General features: G+C 44.9%; 1 protein-coding gene across 1 annotated transcript in view; it reads right to left on the bottom strand.

Moving 5' to 3' along the window:
- Positions 1 to 2,123: 2,123 nt before the first annotated feature.
- The window catches only part of Erc2 (ELKS/RAB6-interacting/CAST family member 2), a 913,086-nt gene continuing 890,854 nt past the window's right edge, over positions 2,124 to 24,355 (bottom strand). The window contains exon 19 of the mRNA XM_036199185.1: positions 2,124 to 5,038. Within this exon, the coding sequence (XP_036055078.1) occupies positions 4,595 to 5,038 (444 nt within the window). The 3' untranslated portion in view covers positions 2,124 to 4,594. The remainder of the gene's footprint in view (positions 5,039 to 24,355) is intronic.

Raw genomic sequence — 24,355 nt, 5'->3', positions numbered from 1 at the left:
AACTTAACAACCAAGAAACCACATATTGGTGGGCATGGGGTAAGCTCTGTGGAATGGGCTTCAATTGGTATCTTATAAATACAGTTTATACTACACTCCACCACTGGACTGCTGTGAGAGTTTCCTAAAGGTCAGAGACCAAAGTTGGTTCTAGAAATGGTTTGTGGATAGGACTTGTTAAATATTCCCTTGATAATTTTGAAGCTTTCAAATTCAGGAACAAGAGGGACCCTAGGTTTAGGCTTAGGAACTCTTGTTGAACATTGCCAATTTCTCTTTCTGATAGATAGACTTGACCTGGAGCTCAATGGACCTCCTCCTAAGCAGGGGCTTTTGCTAACACTGGGTTTAAAGCTGGGGGAACTCTGAGCAATGCAAGTTGGCTCCTTGGGCTTTTTTAAACTAGTCTATAAAATGGGATCATAAAAGCACCTGCTTTATGGGATTGCAGTGAGGGTAAATAAGTTAACGTACCAATAGCATTTGCTATAATATGACACTAAAATAAGTACTTAACAAGTACTGCATCTGGTCATCTCCATGACTTCACTTCTATTAGTTTTGTGAAATGTGCTTCATGGCAGTGCCTTACCTCACAGAGCTCTTACCAGGGTGGGTGAGATGCTCTGACATCATCATTTTCACAGCCCTGCTCCTAGCAAATCCTCAGGTCAGGTCAATGATTTACTACTGATGTTTACTTATCATCAGTAGCGCTGCAGTTCTGGATCCAGGATCAGCACTGTCTTCTGTAAGATCAGTTCACAGACAGCAGAGGCAGTCATGAGAGACTTCAAGTGTGCCCAAGTCTCATCTGTGAGGCCCCAGGGAGTTCTGCAATGGGCAACCAGTCCTACAATGTGGGCTGCTGTCTTTCTCACCCAGGGGCTGGGTTTTTTGGTTACAAAGTAGGGGTTCTATCTGGCCAGCTGGGTGGACACAAGTGGTCCTGAACAAGTGCTGACTACTTCAGCAAGTCTATGATGTGAGAAATTCTTCCCTGACAGAAGTTCTTTTTCTACAAAAAGACAATAAAATGCAAAGGACAAACAAGGCCCATAGTGTACCTGACTGTCAGGGAAGTCAACGCCATAAACCCAAAGTACAGAGGCCAAAAGATATATTTTTATTCTGTGTTGTCAAGGAACAACTGGAGAAAGACCTTGGTCTTATTTCCTCCTTCCTAGAGGGGCTCCCAGGGACACACATTCCTGTCTTAGATGGCCACAAGCTTACCACATCTGACTAGATCTGCCATTTATGACTGGACCTCAGTTTCCCCATCTGGTGAAACAGCTTCTAGCAACCACTCAATGATTTCACTCTTGGTAAGAAGTGGAAATCCCATGGTGCTAATGTAATTCAAAGCTTTAAAGGAAGCAGAAGCTGGTGCTGTAGGTTTTAAAATGGACATCTAGCAAGAGGCCATCACTGTGAGGGGGCAGCGTCTATGGTCTAACTCAGGCTGCAAGGGACAATGAGTCCACGTGTGGGTAACGGTCTACATCCAAGTGGTGGCTGTGCTGGTTGTGATTCTTCCTGCCCAGTTTCTCCGTCTCTCTTTTTCTGAATGCAATCCATGATTTTGTCACTAGAAACTTCCTTCCTCCAGACAGTGTCAACCATACAGCCTCACCCTCTCAACTCCCACAAAAAGGAAGGATTCGAGACCCAAACAGAGCTAAAGTGTCTCTCCCTTTTGGGGACATTTGTGGATATTGCAAAAGAAAACGATCTCTTCTTGAAAAGCCCCAAATGCTCAGAAACGTCTTTGTTCCCAAGGGGAGAGTTCAGCAGATACAATAAGGGGTGCCAAGAAGAAGGGGGATGGGAGGAGGGAAGAGGAGGGAAGAAAGGGAAAATGGAGGGTGTGTGTGAAAATAGAGGAAAGGACACATGGCTCGTGATCTAACTTCATGTTCCGAACCTGCAGGACCCGCTGGCTATTAAAGAAAGATTTCTGTCTTGGCCTCTCCAGTTAAGGAGGACAATAACTTCTCCTCATCCCTTCCTCCCTCTCCCTCTTTCTTTCTTCTTCTGGCCTGTATGACTCTTTTTCAAATGGTAACCAATGGCCCCCAAAGTGTTGAGACAGTCACACGGTATATTTGTGGAAGATGGAATGAAGTCACTTCGGAAAGAAACAAGGTTTATTTAATGAATATAAATAAGACAATCAGCACAAAGTACTCCTCATACACATGATAACAAAGTTATGAGCTGTACATACCTTGCACACAGTATTTCTACTAGACACGAGGTTACAATGACTGGCTGATACATGCCCATTGGTAGTTTTGAGGGTTCCTTAATTTTATTTATTTATTTATTTATTTTTCATAGCAAGGTCCATGATCACATGGTCAATATCACAACCCACATGCCACTCACTTGAAGAATTATTACAAGAAGCACTGTCAAACAAGGGTCTCAGGGAATTAGATACACAGACCCCCGGCAGCAGTCAAATGTACTCTACACAAAAACACTGCAAATAGAGCATATGTCGACACATTTGAGGTCTCATCATAAACACTGTTTAAAAAGTAAAACCCACTTTCAAATGAAAGTTGACACGCTGTTAAGGTGCATACTGAATACACAAAATCATTAAATACAAAATTGAGACTGTATATAGAAATCAAAATGGGGTTATAAATACAAGCCTGCTCTTGCACAAAGTAAGACTTAGACCAACTTCTCCTAAATGTTAGCCCGAACTTTGTTTGTTTGTTTAGTATCAACTATACTATGATTGGAAGGAAACCTGCTAAAGGTTGTACAAAGGAAACACCTTCTGAATATCACAGTGTGTGTTGTAAACCCAGACACTATTTTCAATGTGCAAAAAGGGATTTTTTTGTAACCCCCAAACATCAGAGAATATTACACAAAATGGGAAAAGATACTGTGAGAGACAGAATTCAATTTTTCAGGGACCGAATGATATGCCTGCATGAAAGTAAGATCAATAGTACTTCCAGCCAACCAAAGTGGGGCAGAAAAAAATGGTTCCCCAAACAATAGCTGTGACAAAATTGGCACATATGTAGAAATAGCTAATTACACATGGTTGATCATTTTGTTTGCTACTTCAAGGACCCCATTCACTATCCTGGCTCTCCCCCTTCCTATTTCAAGTATTTAGTTGCAGAGTTCAGGTCAGGCCCTGGTGGTAGGCTGTGAGGAGTTCTCTGAGGACACCCAAATTGTCCCTGGGGACTGGTCTGTGGCTTGGGTTTTCATTACAACACTCCACCAAAATGTATTAAATAAACTTGCAAAGAACTCTGCTCCCTTCTCTAATATCAACCTAGATCCTTTGGATAGTTAAAGGACAAACTTTTCAAACATGAATGCATCTGGATCATTTATGTTAACACATAAGCTTTGCACAGTTCGCTATTTACTGACAAGAACAAAGCCCAAAGCAAGAAACCTGCTTGAATATATTAATTACTCCTGATGCACCAGGAGTAAGGGTGCAGTTCAGGGACAGTTTCCTTTCCCTAGAAAACAAGGGGTTTGCCTTTGAAATATCTCTATGGCTCATGAGAAAGGTCCAGAGTGAATTGCACCAACATTTTGGAAAGTAATAATGATTTGATTCAATGCAAGATTTCAGCAACTTCTGCTTAGAACCCTTTCCACAGCAGCAAAGAAAGACAACTGTATTTATTAAGGCCACTCATGCTTAAATTCACTGTTTGTCCTTTAGGAATGCAGGTGGGAGGGCTCCTCCCATTGACAAGAAAATGGGTCAATATAAGAGCTGCACATTTGCCAGGCTGAGCTTTTTGTTTTTAAGAAGTTGTAATGACTGACAATTTTGAATCTTCAGAGGAAGCAGCAGGAGTTGAATTCTCCTTAGTACCTTGTCACTGTATGTAAAAGACCTTGGAATGTGGTCTCTTTCCCTGGCATGTGCTTTAGAGAAGGACTCTGTATCCACAGACAGGTTGTATAATGCTATTTACAGACATACAACTTCATTCATCAATGCTTTCATGTTTGGTGCTGAAAATGCTTTGGAATCCATGTTAGAGACATTTTCTCAAGGAAAAAAAAATAATAACAATGAGAAATGACCCTTCATTTACATAAGACCCAAGCTCACACTACTTGCACAGCATTTGGATCTTGAAACATGAATGAATTTCAGCTTCTTCATGGAGACCTGCATGTGTGCGAAAGAGAAGAGCCTGAGGCCCGGTCATGTCCCAGCCGTGGGGTTCAAGGAGCATGAGAGTGAATACGCAGGTGCCTCAGGCTTTTGTCACTCTCTCGTACATGAGCAGAACAATAAAACTACAAATGACCAATTTAGATGTGCCATGCACTGTCAGAGACACACACCATGTTCTCATAAGGCGATTTCTTGGCAAGTTATTAGTGGTTTAAAAAATTGATTTCATTTCCAACCTGGCCCAGAGGTAACAACTGATAACACCATCAAAACGTCGTTCCTTGACCAACAGATTAAAGAACTAGAGGAGGGTAAAGGCTCTCAACTTGTGGTCTTCCTGTTTCTTTGTTCAACACTCCATGCACCGTGGAATACAAACACCAGCAGCAGCACTTGTTCATAGCAAGTTTAGATTGTCTGATAATCTAATGTGTTAGGACCACTCTGACTGACCGGCAGGATAATGGGAGATGGAGCGAGCAGTCCAACAGAAGCTGAATCCACAGTCTGCATCCCGTGCAGTGCCGATCTATCCACAAGGCAAAACAACAGAACTAAAATGCTCATCATGTGGCTTTCAGCAGGGATGGTCTCTTTGAAAAGGCCCAAATCCTGATGGAAAATGAAAGAGCTGTCATCTTTCTCCTCCTTTGTACTCTCTCTTTCCCATACACACAAATGCAGGAGGAATGAGGTGACCAGAATCACACAGGAAAGCAAAAGTGAGAATTCCCTTTCCGGTTGGACCTGCTGCGGAGGCTGGTGGTGGACAATGAAGAGAGCCACGCTGCAGTGGATTACCAGGCTATGGCTGCAGTGCCGAGCTCCCCCTTTAGCCAACCCTTCCGACAGCTGCAACGACAAAGTACATGATTTAGTAGAGAAGGACACTGGTGATGATCTCTGCCATCTTACAGCAGAGGCTCCTTTCCCCTCCCCCCAACCCAGCCACAGTCACTCTTTTTGGTTGGGGTCAGGTGAGAATGGATGGGGAGCAAAGAGAGGGAGCAGAGAAAAAGGATCGGAAGGTTCAATTATGTCCTACAAGCGTCTTGAGAAGAGGCCCTTTCAAACCACATCCCACCCTATGCACACATTACTGATAACCACAAAGAAAAGGAAGGGGAATGTGCCAGATTCTCCTATGGGTCATTTTGACATGAACAAATAACATTTTCTCTCCACATTTTTTTTTTTCTACACTGACTATGGTTTTACTTTTTTTTAAAAACTCAACTCAGAGACATTAGAATGTTAAAGGTAGTCAATATGCCAAAAGCTTTAACACTCACTTATGAGCCCTGTGACAGCAACAATTTCAAAGACCTGTAAGCCATGTGTGAGCAATGGCTTAAGTGACTGTTGGAGCTGGCAATTCCATTCATATGTATACATGCAAAGGAACTGAAAACTTGGACTCAGACAGATTCTTGCACAAGCACACCGAGTGTCATTTTTCACAACAGCACCACATATCTGTCCCCAAATGAGTGGATAAGCAAAATGTAGTGATTTATATCATACAACACTGAAGCTGCAGCTGTGACCTGCTTCTTTGCTCATGCTCAACAGTGTGCTTACATCATTACCATTCAGAGGTTCTGGAAATGCTGGGAGTTTTCAACACACAGACATAATGTGGCTCTCCAGAGACTATGGCAGGGAAGGTAGAGGATACACACACAAACACACACACACACACACACACACACACACACACACACACACTTTTTGTTTCATTTTACTTCTTGAGACAGGGTCTTGCTATGTATCCTGGCTGACCTTGAATTCCTGATCTTTTTGCCTCTGCCTCCCAAGTGGTGGGAATGCAAGCATACCCCACTATAGCTGGAGTTTTCTCCTGTCCTGCTTGGGCTCACAGCTGCTCAGACCCGAGTAAAGACACAGAGACTTATATTACTTATAAACAGCCATGGCAGGTTTCTTGCTATCTAGTTCTTATATCTTAAGATTAACCCATTTCTATTAATCTATAAGTTGCCACATGTCTTGTGGCATACGGGTACTTTACATTTTGCTTCTCATGGTGGTGGCTGGCAGCGTCTCCTGACTCAGCCTTCCAACTTCCCAGAATTCTCCTCTCTGCTTATCCTGCCTATTTACTATACTTCTTGCCTGGCTACTGGCCAATCAGCGTTTTATTTATCAATCACTCAGAGCAACACATTCACAGCATACAGAAAGACATGCCCAGCAGCACACCAGGCCTTGCTTTCTACAACACATAGCTACTCTTTGGATGTCTGATTTGACAGCTGATCTACTCTACTTAAGTCCCACTGGCTGATGAGAAAGTCAAAGATCTCTGCATCTGCCTAGGCAAGCATCTATTTCAGGACATCCTTAAGCAGTGTCAATGGAACATATGGCTTGGATGAACATAGCTAATTCATACTTTGGGGAGTTTGGTGTAACTCTTCTGGCTAAGAAACTTGAATCAGGGCAAAAAATGACTTCTGCAGAGCCAGAAATTTAGGGAGTTTCTAGTGCAGATCATATTACTCACTCTGGCACATAAAATCACTGCAAACTTTGTATAAAAATTGTGAGTCTGAGCACACTTTCTGTTTCATGAGCTGTGCATAGCTCTCATTCTTTTGTGTGCTAAACATTCCTTAATCATCCCTTTAAAGGGCTGACCGACATATTAAAAGGCCATAGGATGAAAAGTTAGTATTAAAATGCACAGGTTGCTTCAGATGGGGAACTAAGTAAAAATAATTATGGTCGATTTCCAATGTCTTTGATATTTTTCCAAGATAAAGCAGCAGAGAACAATTGTTTACTCAGTTTTGAGATAGCTTTCCAGCTGGGCACCCAGGTCACAGAGTCGAACACAGGTCTCACAATCACAGTGTGCTGCTTCTGGGAAAGGTAATAATTATCTTTAGGTAAGAAAACTCTCAAAAGTCCCTGATGGTTTAAATACTGATTTTAAAATGTCATTTAAAAAAAAAAAAAGATGCAAACAACAGAGCAAATGAGTAGCATACCTGTTACACGTTTAGTGAGGACCCCCTCAGAGCCCTTATGCCATATACATCTTCAACTATCATCTTTTAAGTCCTGTGAAACTTCTTAATTTTTTTCATTGGCAAGACAACAGACATAACCACTACCATGGATATAGTCATAGACTACCTTTACATAGTCTACCACACAAATAAAATGATTTTTTTTTTGAGCTGAGGATTGAACCCAGAGCCTTGTGCTTGCTAGGCAAGCGCTCTACCACTGAGCTAAATCCCCAACCCATAAAATGATTTTTTTTTTAAGTTTTGCCACCCTTCAACAAAATAATTCATTCACCAAGAGGCTCAGATGAGTCTGAAGCTTAAAAAAAAAAAAAATCAAACCAAACCAAATATGACAGGACATTGCCAGCAGTTACAAATAGAGATCATCACTCCCTGAGGGGCAAGTGAGACTGTACTTTTAAAATCTTTAAAAATGGGTTCCAGCCTTTCAGCAATGGCAACCAGGGCCCTTATCCCCTCTAAGATGATTCCAAGCTTGGCTGACTCTCCCTCACCAGGATGCTTGAAGTAGCTGGCCCTAACCTCTCCAGTATTCCCTTCTGGGGCAGCCGATAGCTCTATGGTGATGGTGATGGCCACTTGAATGCACAGCTGTTTAGAGTGTGCCGCCCTGTTCATAGCTCTTTGTAATCCTGCAGGACTTGGGATGGAGGACTGTGGACTGCTGGCCAGGCTGGCAAGGTCTCTTCTAGCCTCTGTCTATTCTTTTCTTTTCCCCATGTTCTCTTCATTGTGTCCTTTGCCCACATACACTCAGGTCATTTTGCCAGCAAATCAATCTCTCTTTACTCCTCATTCTCAGCTTAGCTAGTGTGCCATCCAGGAAGTCTCCTGTACAGTCCTCTGCCTGTGACTTGTCTAGATTTGCCCTACCTAATATGGTAGCTGCTGGCCACATGTGGCCACCAAACACTCAAAACATGTCTAATACAAACGGAGACACAATTAAAGTGTGAAATGCATACCAGATTTTGAAAATTTACTATGGAAAAAAGAATGTATGTTATCTTAGGAACAATTTTTTTAATACCGACTTCATGTCAAAATACTTTGGATGTACTGAATCCAATAAAATATACTGCCCTAAATTCTACCTGTTTCTTATCATTTTCAAAAGGTGACTACAAGGAAACTCAACGTTATAGACGTGACTTGCCATTTTATTTCCAGTAAACACCTATAGCCCAGATGATAAGTTTGGTGAGGGCAAGGGCAGGCTGCTCTTGCTCACTCAGCAACCCCTGAGATTTGTTCAGTGCCTGGGTGATTTCCTTATTCATTCTACAGATATTAAGGAGTGATTGGGTAGATAGAACCCTAAAATTTCCTCCCTACCCAGCCTCCCTTGAAATAAGCTTTTCTACTCCAACCCCTGGTTTTTGGAGTAAACTACAGCAGACCATAATTATATTAATTAACTCAATTAGGGCTAGATTAATATAAAGGAAGTTTGCCCGAACAGATTTAGCTTGAGGACAGGGGCCCTTCTTTAGCAAATCTCCTTCTCCTGTCATCATTACAAAAGAGAAAGTCAAGTGTGAAAGCTGTGAGTGAGGTCTCACTGTGCTGAGAGAAAAGAACCACAGGGGTGAGGAATGACAACTTCCTTTAGGTCAGAGAGTGGTTCTCAACCTTCCTAATGCTGTGACCTTTAATACAGTTCCTGTGTTGTGGTGACACCCAACCATAAAACTATTTCATGGCTATGATTGTATTGTTTTGCTACTGTTACGAATCATAATGTAAATATCTGATATGCAGGATATCTGATATTTGACTTCCATAAAAAGGTTGTTCAGCCCCCACCCCAACTCCCAAAGGAGTCAGGACTCACAGGTTGGGAAGAACCTTAGTCCTACACCCACAAGCAAGTGAAACCTGTAGGCAACCTGAAAAGAGCTAGGAGTCCATTGCTCCAAGAGCCTTCCCATTCAGGTCCTCTAAAGTCTGCCTTGACTTGTGTTGTGTGAAATCCTGTACAGAAATCAGAAGAGTCTATTAGCATACCAAAGCACACGCTGGCGTCCAGGCTCTCTCAGCATCACAAATACCTGTTACAGAGTCCATGCAGACCCCTGGCTCTTCTCAGTTGTTCTCACCCCACCCCCTACCCTAAACTTCTCCAGTTCACGCCCCATCCCCACCCCACCCCAACTCCCACTACTATATAACCCTGCCATTTTGGCCATGCACTGTCTTTGTTCTCTCTCTCTCTCTCTCTCTCTCTCTCTCTCTCTCTCTCTCTCTCTCTTTCTTTTCCTCCTCTCCTCCCTTCCTCTCTCCTCCCCACCCAACCCCCAGCCATGGCCCAGTCCAGCCTGCTAGCCATGTTTAGTCTACTACTTTCTCTCCTGGCTCCTCCAGATGCCCCTGGCTGTACTGTCTCTTCTATCTACAATGCCAACCTTCTCCTCAACCCTACCTTGGAGTGGTTATGTTCTCACTTTCTATATGAACGAACCTACCATAGAGGGACCTGTGCAGTGATGCATGGATGTTGCTTGTACGATGCTGCACTTGAAGTGCTCTGTTTTGGAGCAACTGAAATCTAACACAGTGCACAGGCAATGTGCCTGGTGTGGGCAACAGCGGCTTTAATGAAGGACACAGACGAAGCCCATGTCCTCACTGAGTCTCTACTCTTGGGGAAACAGACTGCACACAGACATGCAAACTCACATCTAAAGGAGGTTTTAAATCTTTGTGCCCTGAAGGGAACAAACACCTGCGATCAGGAAGCATAACCAAGAAACAGACATCTCTGATTTGGGATAAAGAAAGATGCCTAAATGTTTCTGGTAGAGGAGGAAAAAAAAAGAAGCAGATTGACTTATTTATATAATTCGACTTCAATTTGCACCCAAGCAGAAGTCATCACAAATATCTGCAAGGGTATGTCTAGCAGAATATGGATGATGTTTACCATAGGTGGTATTTCAATTTTTTTCTCAGAATATTTTTTTGCACTTTTTAGACATTTTAAACTGAAGAATGTGGGACTGCTGTCATATTTGAATGCAAAGCTAGCTCCTTCATGGGAAGAAAACCCTCTACTGGCGGCACTGTGGCCTTCGGCTTGACTTTAGGTAGGGCGCCAGAGGGGCAGGGTACAGTGCACCCCATCAGGGAGACTCTGGCCCAAGACATGCACCCTCAGGACAGGCAGCTATAAATGTGCTTGAGAATGTTTTTCTTTGGAATAAAGGCACCTGCCTGGTTATGGCTTTCTTCCCGTGCTCTTTCGGTAGTGATTTGCAGAAACGGGCTGGGAGAAAGGGGTCTTTGGTAAACACAGAGGGGTTAAAGGGGAAACTGTTTAATAACAGCAGTAAAATGCAGACTATTTTTGACATCTGGGTTAATGTCCACTCCTTTCCATGTGTGTCCCAAATGTGTGCAGTGTGCCCCAGGTACAAAAACAGACACCCATTCACAACAGCCATGGATGCCCCTAACGTATTGCACATGGTGCCCACATAAAAGGCCAGTCCCTGATAGACTAATTAGTCATGGAGGAGGAAAGGATTCCTTCAGGGCCTTGGGCATCCTACAGAACAACTCCTCTGAGTAACTTTGCACAGGAAAGCCCAACACAGTCGTTTCTGCTAAAATAAAATAAAATAAAAACATATAACTACATCTGTGTTATGACTTAACATCTTTTAAAATGGGATGGAATGGGTTTCCCCGTTTTCTTCATGAAGATTTATTTATTATTGTTGTGATCAAAGTGGCAACAAATTATGTTAAATCATTTAATTTTCTTGATAGGAGCAACCACCTTGAAGCCATAATTCAAAAATATGAGTGGAGAGCAACATTTTACCTTGAGAGTGGCCTCCTACAGCTCCACAGGGCAATAAAATGTAACACTTCGGGGAGCCCAAAGGGCTATAAGGGGGGGGGGTAGGGCTGGCCTTGCAGCCCTGCTGAAGCCCTGAGGATGACAGAGCTGCTGGGAAGCAGCATGGGGCTTCTGCAGTTCATCTCTGCCCTCTTCCCGCTGGGTGTGACTCACCCATAGTTTAAATGAAAGGATTCAGACTGATCTGCAACCTAGACCTGGAAATGGCCTCACGGAGTTGTGTCTCTTCGGGATTTATTTTTGTAATTATTACCGTGGTCAGTAATATTAATGGTTCATGTTTGGAGCAGGCGGTCTGCCTCATCATGGCCGCATTAATTATCTCCAACAAGTCCAGGGTATCACACCTCCACTTGCTTGGGTAGCAGCCCCTCTCCACGTGAGGGAACTGAGTCTCCACTTGCTTGGGTCAAATCCCCCCCTTTGAAGATAGTTCTTTTGGACATAGGTTCTTTTTTTTGTTTTGTTTTTTTTCTTTTTGGTCTTTGTCTCTTATCTTTCATCTTTCCAACTTGTGTAATCTTTCTCTAACATCAATATTTAAACTAATATCTTTCTCTTGTAAACAACCTCTAAACACAACAATATATTTCGTTTCACAAAGCTTTTTTAAAATACTTTAATGGGATCAACTCTTGTCTACTATACATGTTGATAACTGCCTGGCCATTGCAACATGAGGCTTCATCCCCCTAAAGCTGGTGGACAAAACCCTGCCACCTACTAGCCTTGCGTTGGACCACTCCTGATACCCAGCACTGGCCTTCTCTCAGGGGGCAGCATTTGATATTTGTCAGCTGGCCTTGCACACATACTTCACTAGCCACCAGTGAGCTCTGATGCCACCTTGGTTTACATTTGGGTCAAGGTATCATGGTGGACTAAATTACCTCCTTAACAAAAGCAGAAGGCTGGGGCAAGAAACGCCAAAGTCCCCCATTCAGCACAGGTGGGAGGGGCTCCCCCTAATCTTTAACATACCGGTTGAGGAGTAATGAGTTCTGTTGTAATTTTTTTTTTCTTAAAAATACAGATTCCTATTTGGCCCACTTTTGAAGGGCTCTAGTCCAGGGTTCCTCAGTCTCAAAAATATGGACAATTGTGGCTGAACAGTTCTTTGGAGGATGGCTTCCAGTCTCCCTGACTCCTCTCACTGAGAGGCTAATAGCACATCCCCACTTCCGGTCATGACAATGAAAAACAAACAAACAAACAAACAAACAAACTCCAGATTGTACCAAATATCTCAAGGAGGAAGACAGCTACCCCCGGGTGAGAATCCTTGGTTTAAATAATTGTCATGTACAATATTGGCTGACTGTGGATTTGAACCACAGACATACTTTGGTAGATGTGAAATAAAGATTTCTTTCTATACCGCTTATGTTATCTGTGCTATAGATGCCTGCACTTATGAGTCCCTGGAAGTAGGCACAGCCTGTGTACTCCGCATAATGAAAATGCCCAGCTCCCTGACATGAAATAGACAGGCTGCTGTGCTGAGAGAACAAGGCACCTAAGACACTTGTGGAGCTAAGTGAAAAGGTAAAATCTAGTTTAAATTTATAGCATTCCTCCAGTGTCCCTCTAGGAGTTTGGCATTTTGCCAGGGTTCCTTGTTAAAAATTTGTTAAACGTGTTTGGCATTAACGCAAACACAGAGTGGTCATTTGTTACAAATTCTATTGGAATGCATTCATTTAAGGCAATGAAGTAGTTACTAGAAAAGAAAAAAAAAGTTCATTAAGTACATTTCAAAAATACAATGATGTATGCAGTGTGTAACTGTGGCGCCCCTGTGGCTATATAAATCGCCAACAGAATAACCACACATTGTGTTCAGTTGGAAACTGGAATCTTTTAAACATAACTGATAGAACAAAACCTCGTTTTGTTTGTTGTCAAAACCGATGTGAGCCTTTCTTTTCTGGACTAGTTTAAACAACCCAGGGGGTGGCATGTATTTTCTACCATCCCCAATCAGGAGAACACACAGGTTAAAATAATGCTTTGGGAGTCTTTGGGGTGGGGGGTGCTGCCAATGATACTGGAGATGAGGGCTGATTCAGCAAACAGAATCCCTGTGCTCTGGAGAGAAGGGAACTGTCCTGGGGAATCCTAGAGAAATCCACTAGGGTGGGACCATACTTCCGCACCCTCCTGCTTACAGGAAGCTATTAAATTACCCATAGAGGGGAAACCATAAGCTTTCATCACAGGGGATGGAATCCTATGTGCAAATACCCTAAGCCTGTGTACAGACATCCCATCTTCCTGTTCCCCCCAGCCTATTCATAGCCAAGGCATTACTGCTGAGTAATAGCTGCTCTCTGACTGGCAGAGAACAGTTCTGAAGCTGAACTGCAGAAGAAAGTGGCCACGGTCCATTCTACAACACAGCTTGCTGAGTGTGTTAAGAGAAAACATCATTTCAGGGCCCACTGAAGCTTCCTTGTGGATCTTAAAATTGAGCTCAAAAGTTGGGCTTGCCCAGTCATCTTCAGAAAGCCTGACTCCAGCATTCTTGTTCTGAATAATAGTATGAGCTATTGTGAGAGGATCCCAGAAACCAGATCCCAGTTCTTGGAAGACACTGGGATAAGCCCACCTGAGTAGCACACCCAGGCCTCTCCTGTTTGGCTTTTTTTGGCTCTCTGGGCTTGGTGTAACCTGGGCTGCCCTCAAAAGGGACAGAGCCAGGATCTACTGGTCCTAAGCTGTTAAACCATTCTCCTATTTCGAGTGTGAATTTAGAGAAAACCTAGAATTCTATCTATGGCTTGGATGAGTCTATTTTTCCATTCACAAGCACCAAGTGGGAGCAAGAGACAAGAGTGAGCAGAGGGTGCTGACCTCCAAAAGAGGCAAGGGCATGAGATTCAAAAGGACGAAACAAAGTAACCCAAATACCGCAAAGCTCATTTTCATTTTGCATGTTTCAAAGTTTGTGCCATTTGGGAAGACCCTTCCCAAATCAATCAATCAATCAATCAATCTCTCTCTCTCTCTCTCTCTCTCTCTCTCTCTCTCTCTCTCTCTCCCCCCACCCCGTCCCTCCCTCCCTCCCTCTCCCTCCCTCTCCCTCTCCCTCTCCCTCTCCCTCTCCCTCCCTCTCTCTCTCCCTCTCCCTCTCCCTCTCCCTCTCCCTCTCCCTCTCCCTCTCCCTCTCCCTCTCCCTCTCCCTCTCCCTCTCTCTCTCTCTCTCTCTCTCTCTCTCTCTCTCTCTCTCTCTCACACACACACACACACACACACACAGAGATAATAAAGGGTTTCAAATGACAAAAATACACAGCCATAAGGACAGAATATAGGGTCCCTCGACAGGCTCTGAAACTGAAGCCTCACTCTCCATGATAAATCCCTGCCCCCTCCAGTACAGGCTTGTTCTTGAGATGGAGTTTTTCAAACTCAGATGAGAATAAAGTAAAACATGTTGTAACTCCCTTATAAGAATTCTGTGTTAGGATGAACTTGTTAGATGTACACACATAAGGGAGACCTTTCTCTAAACTGGATCTCAAGAAGGGTGTCATGTTCAGCAAAAAGATAGTCCCTTCAAGAGTGAGGGCTGAATAAGCACTTTGAAGAATCTGAAATATGAAGGAACAGTTTGATAGCTTAAGTTTACCAACCGGAAGTAGCTCAAATGACAAGTGTTTCCAGCAGGATCCTCACGGAGCCACTAACAGCAATTAGTCTCTGGGATTTGAAGGCACCCTTCCCGCCTTGCTGAGGTGGAATGCCATTTACTCTTGGGCTGGTGACTAATTAGGGGTCTCGTTTGAAGATCAAGGTTTTGCTATCCCTGCTTCTTAATAACATGGTTTGCCTGTCGGCCACCTGGGTCCAGGCAAGACCTCCCTTTCCCCCCTCCCCAAACTCCCAAGCACTGCCTTAGGCCAGAACAAGTGTGGGCAGGAAACCACAGATCCAGCCTTTTGAGCAATTTAACCTTTTCGTCACCAACATCTTGCAATCCTGCCCTTGACTAAGCTGCCCTGAGGTGAAGAAGCCCAACCTTGTTTCCCAGGCAGGGTGAAAGGCTTGGCTTCAATGCAAAGGAAATCCTTGAAGGTGCAAACCTTATGTACCACACCTCCTCACTGAAGGAGAGAGTGGAGAAAACTCCACTTTTCCAGACCAGTAGGGAATGAAGAGGCTCTTTGCATTTGCTTGGAGTTGGTCCATTTCCGGAACGTATGTTAGAATTGACTAGCTAAAGCAAGAAGGAGACAGAACACCCATGTAACCAGTCACAAGATGCAGAGGACTGAGTCTGCCTCTGTACACCCCTCACCAGGGCTCAGTGGCCATGCAACAGCACCTGGGAGGGCTGCCACCCTCTTTAAGACATGGCAGGGGGAGAGGCCGAAGAAGCCGGACAGCAAGCTGCAAAGCATGACTTGGGCAGAGCACAAACAGCGTCCGAGGCTGGTCTTTTGGCTGTTGACATACTCTGGTCTGGGTCAGTTGTGGTCGCTAAGCCCATTAGTGTCCCGATGTGGCAACAGCTAGCGCACAAGTTCAGTCTGGTTCAGTTTCATTTCTAAATGTCTGTGCACGCCGCCAGTGATGGCCAGCTGAAGGCAGGCGACCCACCCCTGTGAACACAGCCATCATCATCACCAATGTGAAATTCATTTTATAGACTGTTCACTTTCGGAAGATAGGAGTTCCGCATTTGATTAATTGGGCTTTGATTTCAATGTACTGCAAATTGCTTTGTGTTTTCTAAGCAACCACCAAGAGTCTTCCTCTAACAAAAGGAAATAGTCCTCCCGTTAGAAAGAGAAGCTCTTTGGTAGGTGGGGAGGAAAAGAGAAACAAATACAGGCTGGTAACCAGCCGGGGGCCCAGGCTTTAAGGGTTTTCAGTGTCTCTAAGTGCTGATAATCCTCACCTTTCGATAATCACAGGAAGAGGACAAAGGCCATCTCCTTGTGGCGCATAGAGTTGAAAGTTAGTTGCATTCTGGAATGAGCTACAAAAGCAAACTCGGTCCAGATTTTATATTGTCTGTGAGCTATGCTTGTGAATAGAAAAATAAATAAATAAAAATAAAAGCTGACCCATGACCTCTTTCCTTTCCTTCTCTCCCCTTCCCTTTCCTCCTTCCCCCTGTGAGAGTCCTCCCTTTCCCATATGTGGGGGTGCTCCCTTTTCTCTTTCCATTACTGGGAGCCATGTTAAAACAGCTCTGACTTCATGCAATGCACATCTACTGGCAAGCCAGCCATGACTTTCAGCAAATTATTATAGGGAACACGTAATTAATTGATTAAAGTCATGCTAAGTATCAAGCTTGAGGACGACCCATTCATACTGGCCTTGGTTTTTAATAGCCCTCACACTCTGAAGTATATGTCTCCTATCCACCCTCAGTGCGGAGAGAACACTGCTAATAGGTAGTGGAATGGTGCTGTGAGCCCTGTACCTGGACATGGTGAAACCCCAGCTTAAAGTAGCACCCCATCTTCTTAACTGCAAGGAAGATGGGAAGAGTTTCCAAGGAGGAAGTAAGTCTTTGGTCCTTCTGCGTGTGTACTGGAAGCACATAATTCCTGTCTTTGTATGGGAATGATGGAAAAATACTGTGGATTTCTGTTTCCAGGGTTTTACCTGGGCTGTGCTTTAGTCAGCGGTCTAGTGTCCCAGTGTAAGGTTGCCTTGAGCTTCCTTTAAAAGACTCCACTCTAGAGGATCAAGGCATAGGCAGGTCTCTGCCTTTCCCCGCAAGACTCTGCATTATAGTCTTCTGGCTTCATGGTATTCTGGGTGATTAATCATTTCTAAATATAAAAAAAATTAATGTGTCTGAAGCATTCTTCCAAACTGTCAAATGTTTTGCCTCAGCATAGATCCTGTGTCTTCATTTCCCAGTGAATCCAAAGCAATACATTTTCTGTTGGAAACTCAACTCTTGAAATCCCATGCAGAAGCCCCAAGCAATCTATCTTAACATCTTAATTTCATTTAGGAGGAATGCAACGATTGATTGTTTATCATCCTGAGATTGAATGAACTATCTGGAGGATTCCAATCTATTGCTTGTACAAAATTGATGGAATATCCATATGTCTTCTGGCTGCATGGGGGCTTTGGGGTCCAAGTTATCTTTGGAGGAGTAGAATGCTAAAAAGATTACTGAGGGAAGGTCTGCCTGTAAAGACAGAGAGTAGCCTCAAAGAGTGACTTGTAGTCTAGAGCCTCCCCCAGCTGTGACTAGGATGTCAGCTATGGATGGCTCTCTCTTCCACCCCTTATGCAAATCCTGTCTTCCTCCTCCTTATACCTTTGTAGACAACCTTGAAAAGCTTAGGGAAAACAACATGAAATCCACTGGCATTAGTGAGACCTGGTTTCTCATGCATAAAATGCCTGCTTAATATATAGCTACTTTGTCCAAAAGGAATTTTGTTGGAGTAGAAACAGAAGGATGTCTTCCTGGGACACAGTGTTGAGGTCATTGGCATTATAAATGCCATCCTGGTTCCTATACATTGTCACACTGTATTTACGTGGATATGCAGAACTAGCCAAGATACTATAGAATACTGTATAATTACTAAATAATGCTTTGGAGGAGCCAGTGGTATTACTGATCTTTTTCTACAGGCATGGATAGGAGCAAGAAATAATATCCTCAAGCATATGAGTTCCTGGAGTACCCACTCTGTCATTTCCATAGGCTACAAAGTTGGATTAAATGCACAAAGAAAAGGATAGCTTCAGACATCTCTGAAAATGCTGTCATGTACATACTTCCTTCATATGGGGAACTCACTGTCCAGTGTGGGCCACTAAAAAGGAAATGATGACCTTGCCTTCCAAACCTGAGGAGTGTGGTAAAGGCAGAGGTTAGTTCAGAGGGACTCTACGGTCAGTCACATTCTCACAGTGCCAAAAAGCAGACATGCTCTCTGGTTTGAATTTACATGTAAGACCCGTGACGAAGTCTGACCTTCGAGGTCTGCACATAAAGTGCAGGGACCTGGGCTGCAGCCCTCCATCTCCTGTCTCTACTCCAGGTCAGGAATCGAAGTGAATTCTGTAATTGGCCTGGAACATCAAGGCTCTAAGCACAGCCAGAGCACATTAACAATGGGCCTCTCGGATGGGCTTGTTCTTTCATTGTTATGGGGCTTCCTGTTATCACAAATGCCTGACACTTTGATGTGGAGGTTCTCTGAGAGGGAGGGATTTCTACACAGCTTTTTGTCACTGCTCACCTTGAAGAGCAAAGAGGAGAAAGTGTATTTTCATAATGCATGAATTAGCTAGAAGGTTCCTTATTAACTTCTGAGATCCTGGTAGGCTTTATTTCTTTCTTCAAAGTTTCAGCATCCCAAATGGAAATCGGCCAGAGACTAAGGGGATGAAGTATGGCAGAGCCGGTGCCTGATAACAATGCCAGTGCCTGATACCAATGAATCTTAAGGTAACCTTAGTGTTCCTGCTGTCCAGTGCAGCTAGATGCCAAAGTCCTCTGGCAGCCCCTACCTTGGAAGCCAGTCCTGAGAGTGGGCAGCACTCTCAACTCAGACAGGTACACCTACCCTCTACTTGGGCACTAGACAAAGAGTAGGAGGCCCATCGGGCTTTTGCACACAGTTCCCTGAGGCCTTAACACTGTGGCCCTGCCTTTTACCTGGCCACCCTCTGCTTTTCCATAGAGGTCAGCTGTAACATCACTTCTTTGAGGTCCTTCCTTCACTGTGGTTCCTGGTCTCTGACAAACCCTTTCCTAACATCCCCTTCTCAATGTCTGTCCAGCAACTCCTGGTTGACAGGGGGAAAGGACATTACACATCTGTTATTGTTTGACTGCAGCCTGCCTGCCTGAGGTGGCCTTCCTGAAGATGGGCTGGGTGAGTGTCACTCACGGCCGTACTTCAAATGTGCCTACCGAGAATGGACTAAAGAGAGTTGAGTCCATTGGCCATAACAATGGTTTGCTCAGTGCTTACCATGTCCAGGGAATCTTAATGTTGAGTGCCATGACCTTCAGTATTTTGACCTGGAGAGTTTGCTGCTGTCCTGGTCCTTAAATGGGACAGTGGGACAGGATCTAGCCACATCTAGACACCTCCTGTGACCACTTCCCCTTTCTAGTTTGGGTGACCCTGGGTAAATCACTGCCCTCTCTGCCCCACTCACTTTTCTCATCACTAATGTAAAGACAATAACTCTCACCACTTCAGGTGAGAAGATAAACAAATGAATCCTTCCCAAATAGTTAATATTGGCAACCTGACAGACCCTAGAATCATCATGAAGACAAGACCCGAGCACACCTGTCAGAGACTAACTGCAATGGGAAGGCCTACTCTAAATGAGGTGACACCATATTGGGAACTGGAGTCCAGGACGGCAGCCACAACAACATAGTGAGCTGAGTACCAGCATTCCTTCTCTCTGCTTCCTGACCACAGCTGCCTCCGCTCCTGCCCTTCCCAGCCATGATGGACTAGCATTCTGGAAACCGTGAGCCAATATAACCTTTCTTCCCTATGTGCGTCTGGTGAAGTATTTCATCACAGCAAGTAACTAATACACCTGCTCATAGATAGTTTCCCACCTGCCATATAAGCCCAACTGGCAGCAATCCTTAAAGCCTCTGCCTCTGAACTAACCACACAGAGCAAAGCTTGACCAGAGTGTAGAAAGCACAGCCTATGGTGTTCAACCTTAGGATATCCACAGGTTAGGTGTGAATACTGTCACCTTCATGAAAAAGCGTGTAGAACAGAGTGGGTTCATCAAAGAGGCCAGGGAGAACAGTGGCAGAAGAGCCCCAAGCTTCCTTTCCACCGGGGGCTCTCCATCAGGCAGCTCGGTTGGTAGCCTTATGCTTTCTTTTGGGTTCTTCCCATTGGCATGGGCCACTTTGCTTCACAAACCTTCAGGGCGGTGGGGCTCATGGTTCCTCCAGCTGTCAGATGAACTCTCAAGGATATTTTTGTGCCAGGTACAAACCTGGACAGGATGGCTCAGGAAGAAATCTTAAATTAATTATCTTTAGGCATTTAAGCCACCAGAAGGAGCAGTTGTCATACGTTTGGGGGAGGTTAGAATCCAATTTTAGTTGTAAATGTGAGCAAGCTCACTGACTCACTTGTGAATGGGTGCCAACAAAATGATATATTTTACATTCTTTCACAGCTTGTTTTGGCTAAACACAATGAAAAAAGAGAGAGGGAGGAATTACAGCTTTTAATTCTTTAGTGGGCCGGGGCATTCAATCATGCAAAAGAGTCACACCACACATGCACCAAAGCACAAGGCCTTAACTGAGGTTGCCTACTTGCTCAGTCTTGAAGAAAGGAATGGAGCTGAAAACTCAGAAGGAGGCTGTGAGCTATGCCTCCAGGTCCTCAGTGTGGACTGTCATTCCTGGACATTCCTGATGGGAAATCAAGACTCTAGCAACTGCCCTACTGGCTGGTGATCAGTTCCAACCAAGCCGTAGGGCCTGGACCATCCCTGAACATCATTTTCTGGGAGTGTGCCACTGGTTGAGTTGGGTGGGAGGGAACATTAGCAGAGAAGTAGGAAAGTCCCCAGTTACCACAAAATTCAGAAGACAGCTAGGATACTGTTGTTATTTTTACTTTTTACTTTTAAAATCCCTCTCTTAGGTGAGGCAGTGGTGGCACACACCTTTAATCCCAGCACTTGGGAGGCAGAGCCAGATGGATCTCTGTGAGTTCGAGGCCAACCTGGTCTACAGAGCAAGATCCAGGACAGGCACCAAAACTACATGGAGAAACCCTGTCTCGAAAAGACAAAACATGAAGTCAGGTGGGGAGTCAGTAATACATAGTCAGTAAAGCTGAGGCCAAAGAGGACTACCTAAGAAGCTGCCACAGTGGATGGTAAATGAGTGGGCGGGCAGAGAACAGGTAGCCTGAGAGCCAGCAAAGACTCCTGCTGAACACCCAGGCTGGATGGACGAGCTAAGGAGCTGGAGCCCCAAGGGAAGGAAAGGACCATTCCAACGGGAGGGTCAACAAAGAGAAAGGCCAGAAGCAACCGTGAGTAATGCAGACCAGAGACAGCTGGGCAGGGGAGTCTTCTTGTGGCTCTGGGAGACAAGGTGGGAAGCCAGCCAAGACAAGGCTATGTAGGGCCGCTTGGCTGCATGACGGCGGAGGGTGGGACGCTTCCTTTAGGGAGAGGGATACCACCCCAAAGTAGATAAATGTGTGCTTTAGGAAGATCTATCCAGGCCAAATGGAAATTGAGTCAAAGGGACAGGAGGCCAGATAGCTTCTCCCTAAGAGACAAACAACCCCATGAGCTGTGCGAGCAGAACTGTAGCCTCTGTAAGACTCAGTCAAGTCTTTCTAGTACACCTGCATGTCCCAGCATGCCCTCGATTACGCTGGTGGTAGACAATCACTTTTTGCTTTCTGCTGACTTTCTTACACACTTGCTTATTCATCCAGGTGCTTATCTAATTCATTAAGTAAGCATTGATGTTTCCTGACCATGAACCTCTGGACGAGACTTTATTTAGAAAGAGTGATACATACACAGAGGTCATTCGATATAGTCATGCTGGATTAGGACAATCTTAAACAACTGGTACAAGTAGAAGAAAGGAGAAAGATGGACACACACACAGGCTTCCTACCACACCCAGAGGTAAGCCAACTGGAATGAGGCACTGACAAGCCACGGAACACAAGGAAGGGTCTTCCTCTGGAGCCTCCAAAGAACGCACAGCCACGCTTACACCTTCATATCAAACCTCTGCTCTCCAGAAGCATGAGGGAATATACTGGGGCATGGTGTGTGCTAGTTGGTTTTGGCCAACTTGACATAAACCTAGATATACCTGGGAAGAGGGAATCAGATTGACTTGTGAGCATGTCCACGGAGACATTCTCTTGATTGCTAATTTGTAGGCTGGCCCTGTCCACTGTGGGCTGTGCTGTGACTGGACAGATGGACCAGGTCTGTATGAGGAAGGTAGCCAAGCAAGCCAGAAGTTCACACTAGTGAACAACGGTCCCGCTTCAGTTCCCACCTTGGATTCTCTAGCTGAGGGACTGCAACAAAGCCAAACAAACCTTCCCTCCCCAAGCTGCTTTTGGTGGCGGTGTTTGCTTCAGCAATAGGAGAGTGAAGAAGGACCAGCATGTGAGGCCATACAGCTCACAGTGCTTTGTTATGGCAGCTCTAGGGAGCCCTCATGGGTGCCTGTGGGCTCTTGCAACTCTGCTCTCAGCAAGACTAAAACTTCAGGATGCCGGGGGCCCCTGTGGCTGAGGGTCATCTGGGGGTCAAGAGGCATCTCCCCTTGTTCCACACTCCAGTTACCCAGTTACCCAGCATGTGCTCAGAGGCCTGGGTTGGGCCTCTCTCAAGGGTGGCCATGTGTGAGAGAATTTGCACCCAAAGTCAATATTTGTTGCAGGCAACTGTTGTGTTTGCAATATGAAAGCCCCAACAGGTTTGCTAGAGATATCAGCCCGTGTGGTCTCTAAGCCATGAAGTACCCTTGTCCCCAGAAAACCCCTGAAGATAAGCCAACAGGACAGTGTCCCACATAGTGGATTCTGGCAAGCAGCCGTTCAGGAAGCTTGAGGGGACAGTCCAGACCCCGGTCTTCAGAGAAGCTGGGCACACAATTGAGTTACTTGTACTGCTAGGGATGCAGTTGGAACCTCCCTGCCCTCCTTTGGTGCTGGTCAGCTGTTCCCAGCTGGAAGCAGTAAGGTCACCTCATCCCAGGGACACTAGCTGACACAGCTGAGAGCAGTGTGAGCCAGCAAGAGCACACTTGTCTCTGTGCCTCCCAGGAGGAGGAGATCTTGGTCACCTCCATTCTGTCCTGGATGTGGTGTGGTCAGGAAGTACTGTCTGGGCTACTTAGCACATAGCAAATGTCTTTGAGTGGAATGGAAGGTGAGCTCAGTCCTGGCCTTGCCTGTGGGTAGCTGTGTAACTTTGAACCAGCATCTGGGTTTTTCTAGGCTTCAAGTGCCTTATCTGAGAGACAAACAGAAAAGTCTAGAAAACACATAGAGGCATCAAAAGGAGTAGCACACATGTTATTGACTTTCATGGAGAGTTTGAGAGAATAGAGCCTTTAAATAAACACAAGCATGTAGTAGGTTTGTTTCCATCACGAAGTCATGAGTAACTCACACCTCAGAAACAGCAATTTGCCAACTCTAGACTTGGGAGTCGGGGAAAAGAAGGGGAGGGAGGTAAAGAAATTCTCTTGGGAACCCTGCTCATGAACGCCATTAATTTCCTGATCTCTGTTGGCCATCAGGACAGTACTGGGTCACCTCCACTTCTGATGAGGGAAGCCGAGGTTGGCAATCCTTAAGGGATGCAATGGTTAGAAGAAGGAGAAAGAGAAGGAGAAGGAGAAGAAGACCCCAGCCAGGGATCGTACCTTGACCTCACTACAGGATATAGACCCTCCCCTAAGTGACTTCAGAACAGATTCAATTACAAATGATTTTCAGGCACCGGAGGGAAGCAGGAGAGCCCCACTTCCTGGGGGGCTTTGGAAAGTCTCCTCCTTTCTCTGACCTCTGTCCCCAAATCTTCTCCCTTTCCAGATTCCAGGAGGAGTGGGAAGGCACAGCCAGAGGCTCCTGACTCACTCCCTGAAAATTAATTTGCTGAGCCTCAGTTTCCTTATCTGTCCAATGGAGATGGTACTCTCCCGCCCACAGACTTCCTGAGGCTGGAGGGTAATCCGTACATGAAAGGATCCTGTCAGCATTGGGATATTAACAAGGATGCTGCACCAAATTATGGCAGATTGGAAAAAAGAGAACCGGAAGGAAATGGCCTCAGATAAAAATGCATTAATATTAACCAACAGGTTTCTTCAGAACAACAAAGCAATGAAACAATAATTTCAGAGAAACAAAACCCTGCCCAGGAGAAGTCTGCCAGAGGGAAAGGAAATGAAGGTACAACCAAGTGGCCCTTGGCTTACCTATCTGAAAAACACAAGATGAAACAGATTCTTTGTAAACCAATATTTGTAAAAGCCCCACTGGGCTTTCTGCCTGCACAGACTGCCTATTATCTTGGCAAAGGATGAAAACAAGTGAATTCTTATTTAAAAACGAGCATGAAGCAAAGTCAGGTGAATTTCTTGGCATGGCTCTGAGCTACCATTCTTCGAGTCCCTACTGTGTGCTGGGCACAGTGCTAGGCACTGGGCACCCGTATTTCATTTGACAAAAGGAATCGTAGCACTCTTATAGG

Source organism: Onychomys torridus, chromosome 9, assembly GCF_903995425.1.
Source record: "Onychomys torridus chromosome 9, mOncTor1.1, whole genome shotgun sequence".
Lineage (NCBI taxonomy): Eukaryota > Metazoa > Chordata > Mammalia > Rodentia > Cricetidae > Onychomys > Onychomys torridus.
This window is presented reverse-complemented; position numbering and strand designations above follow the sequence as displayed.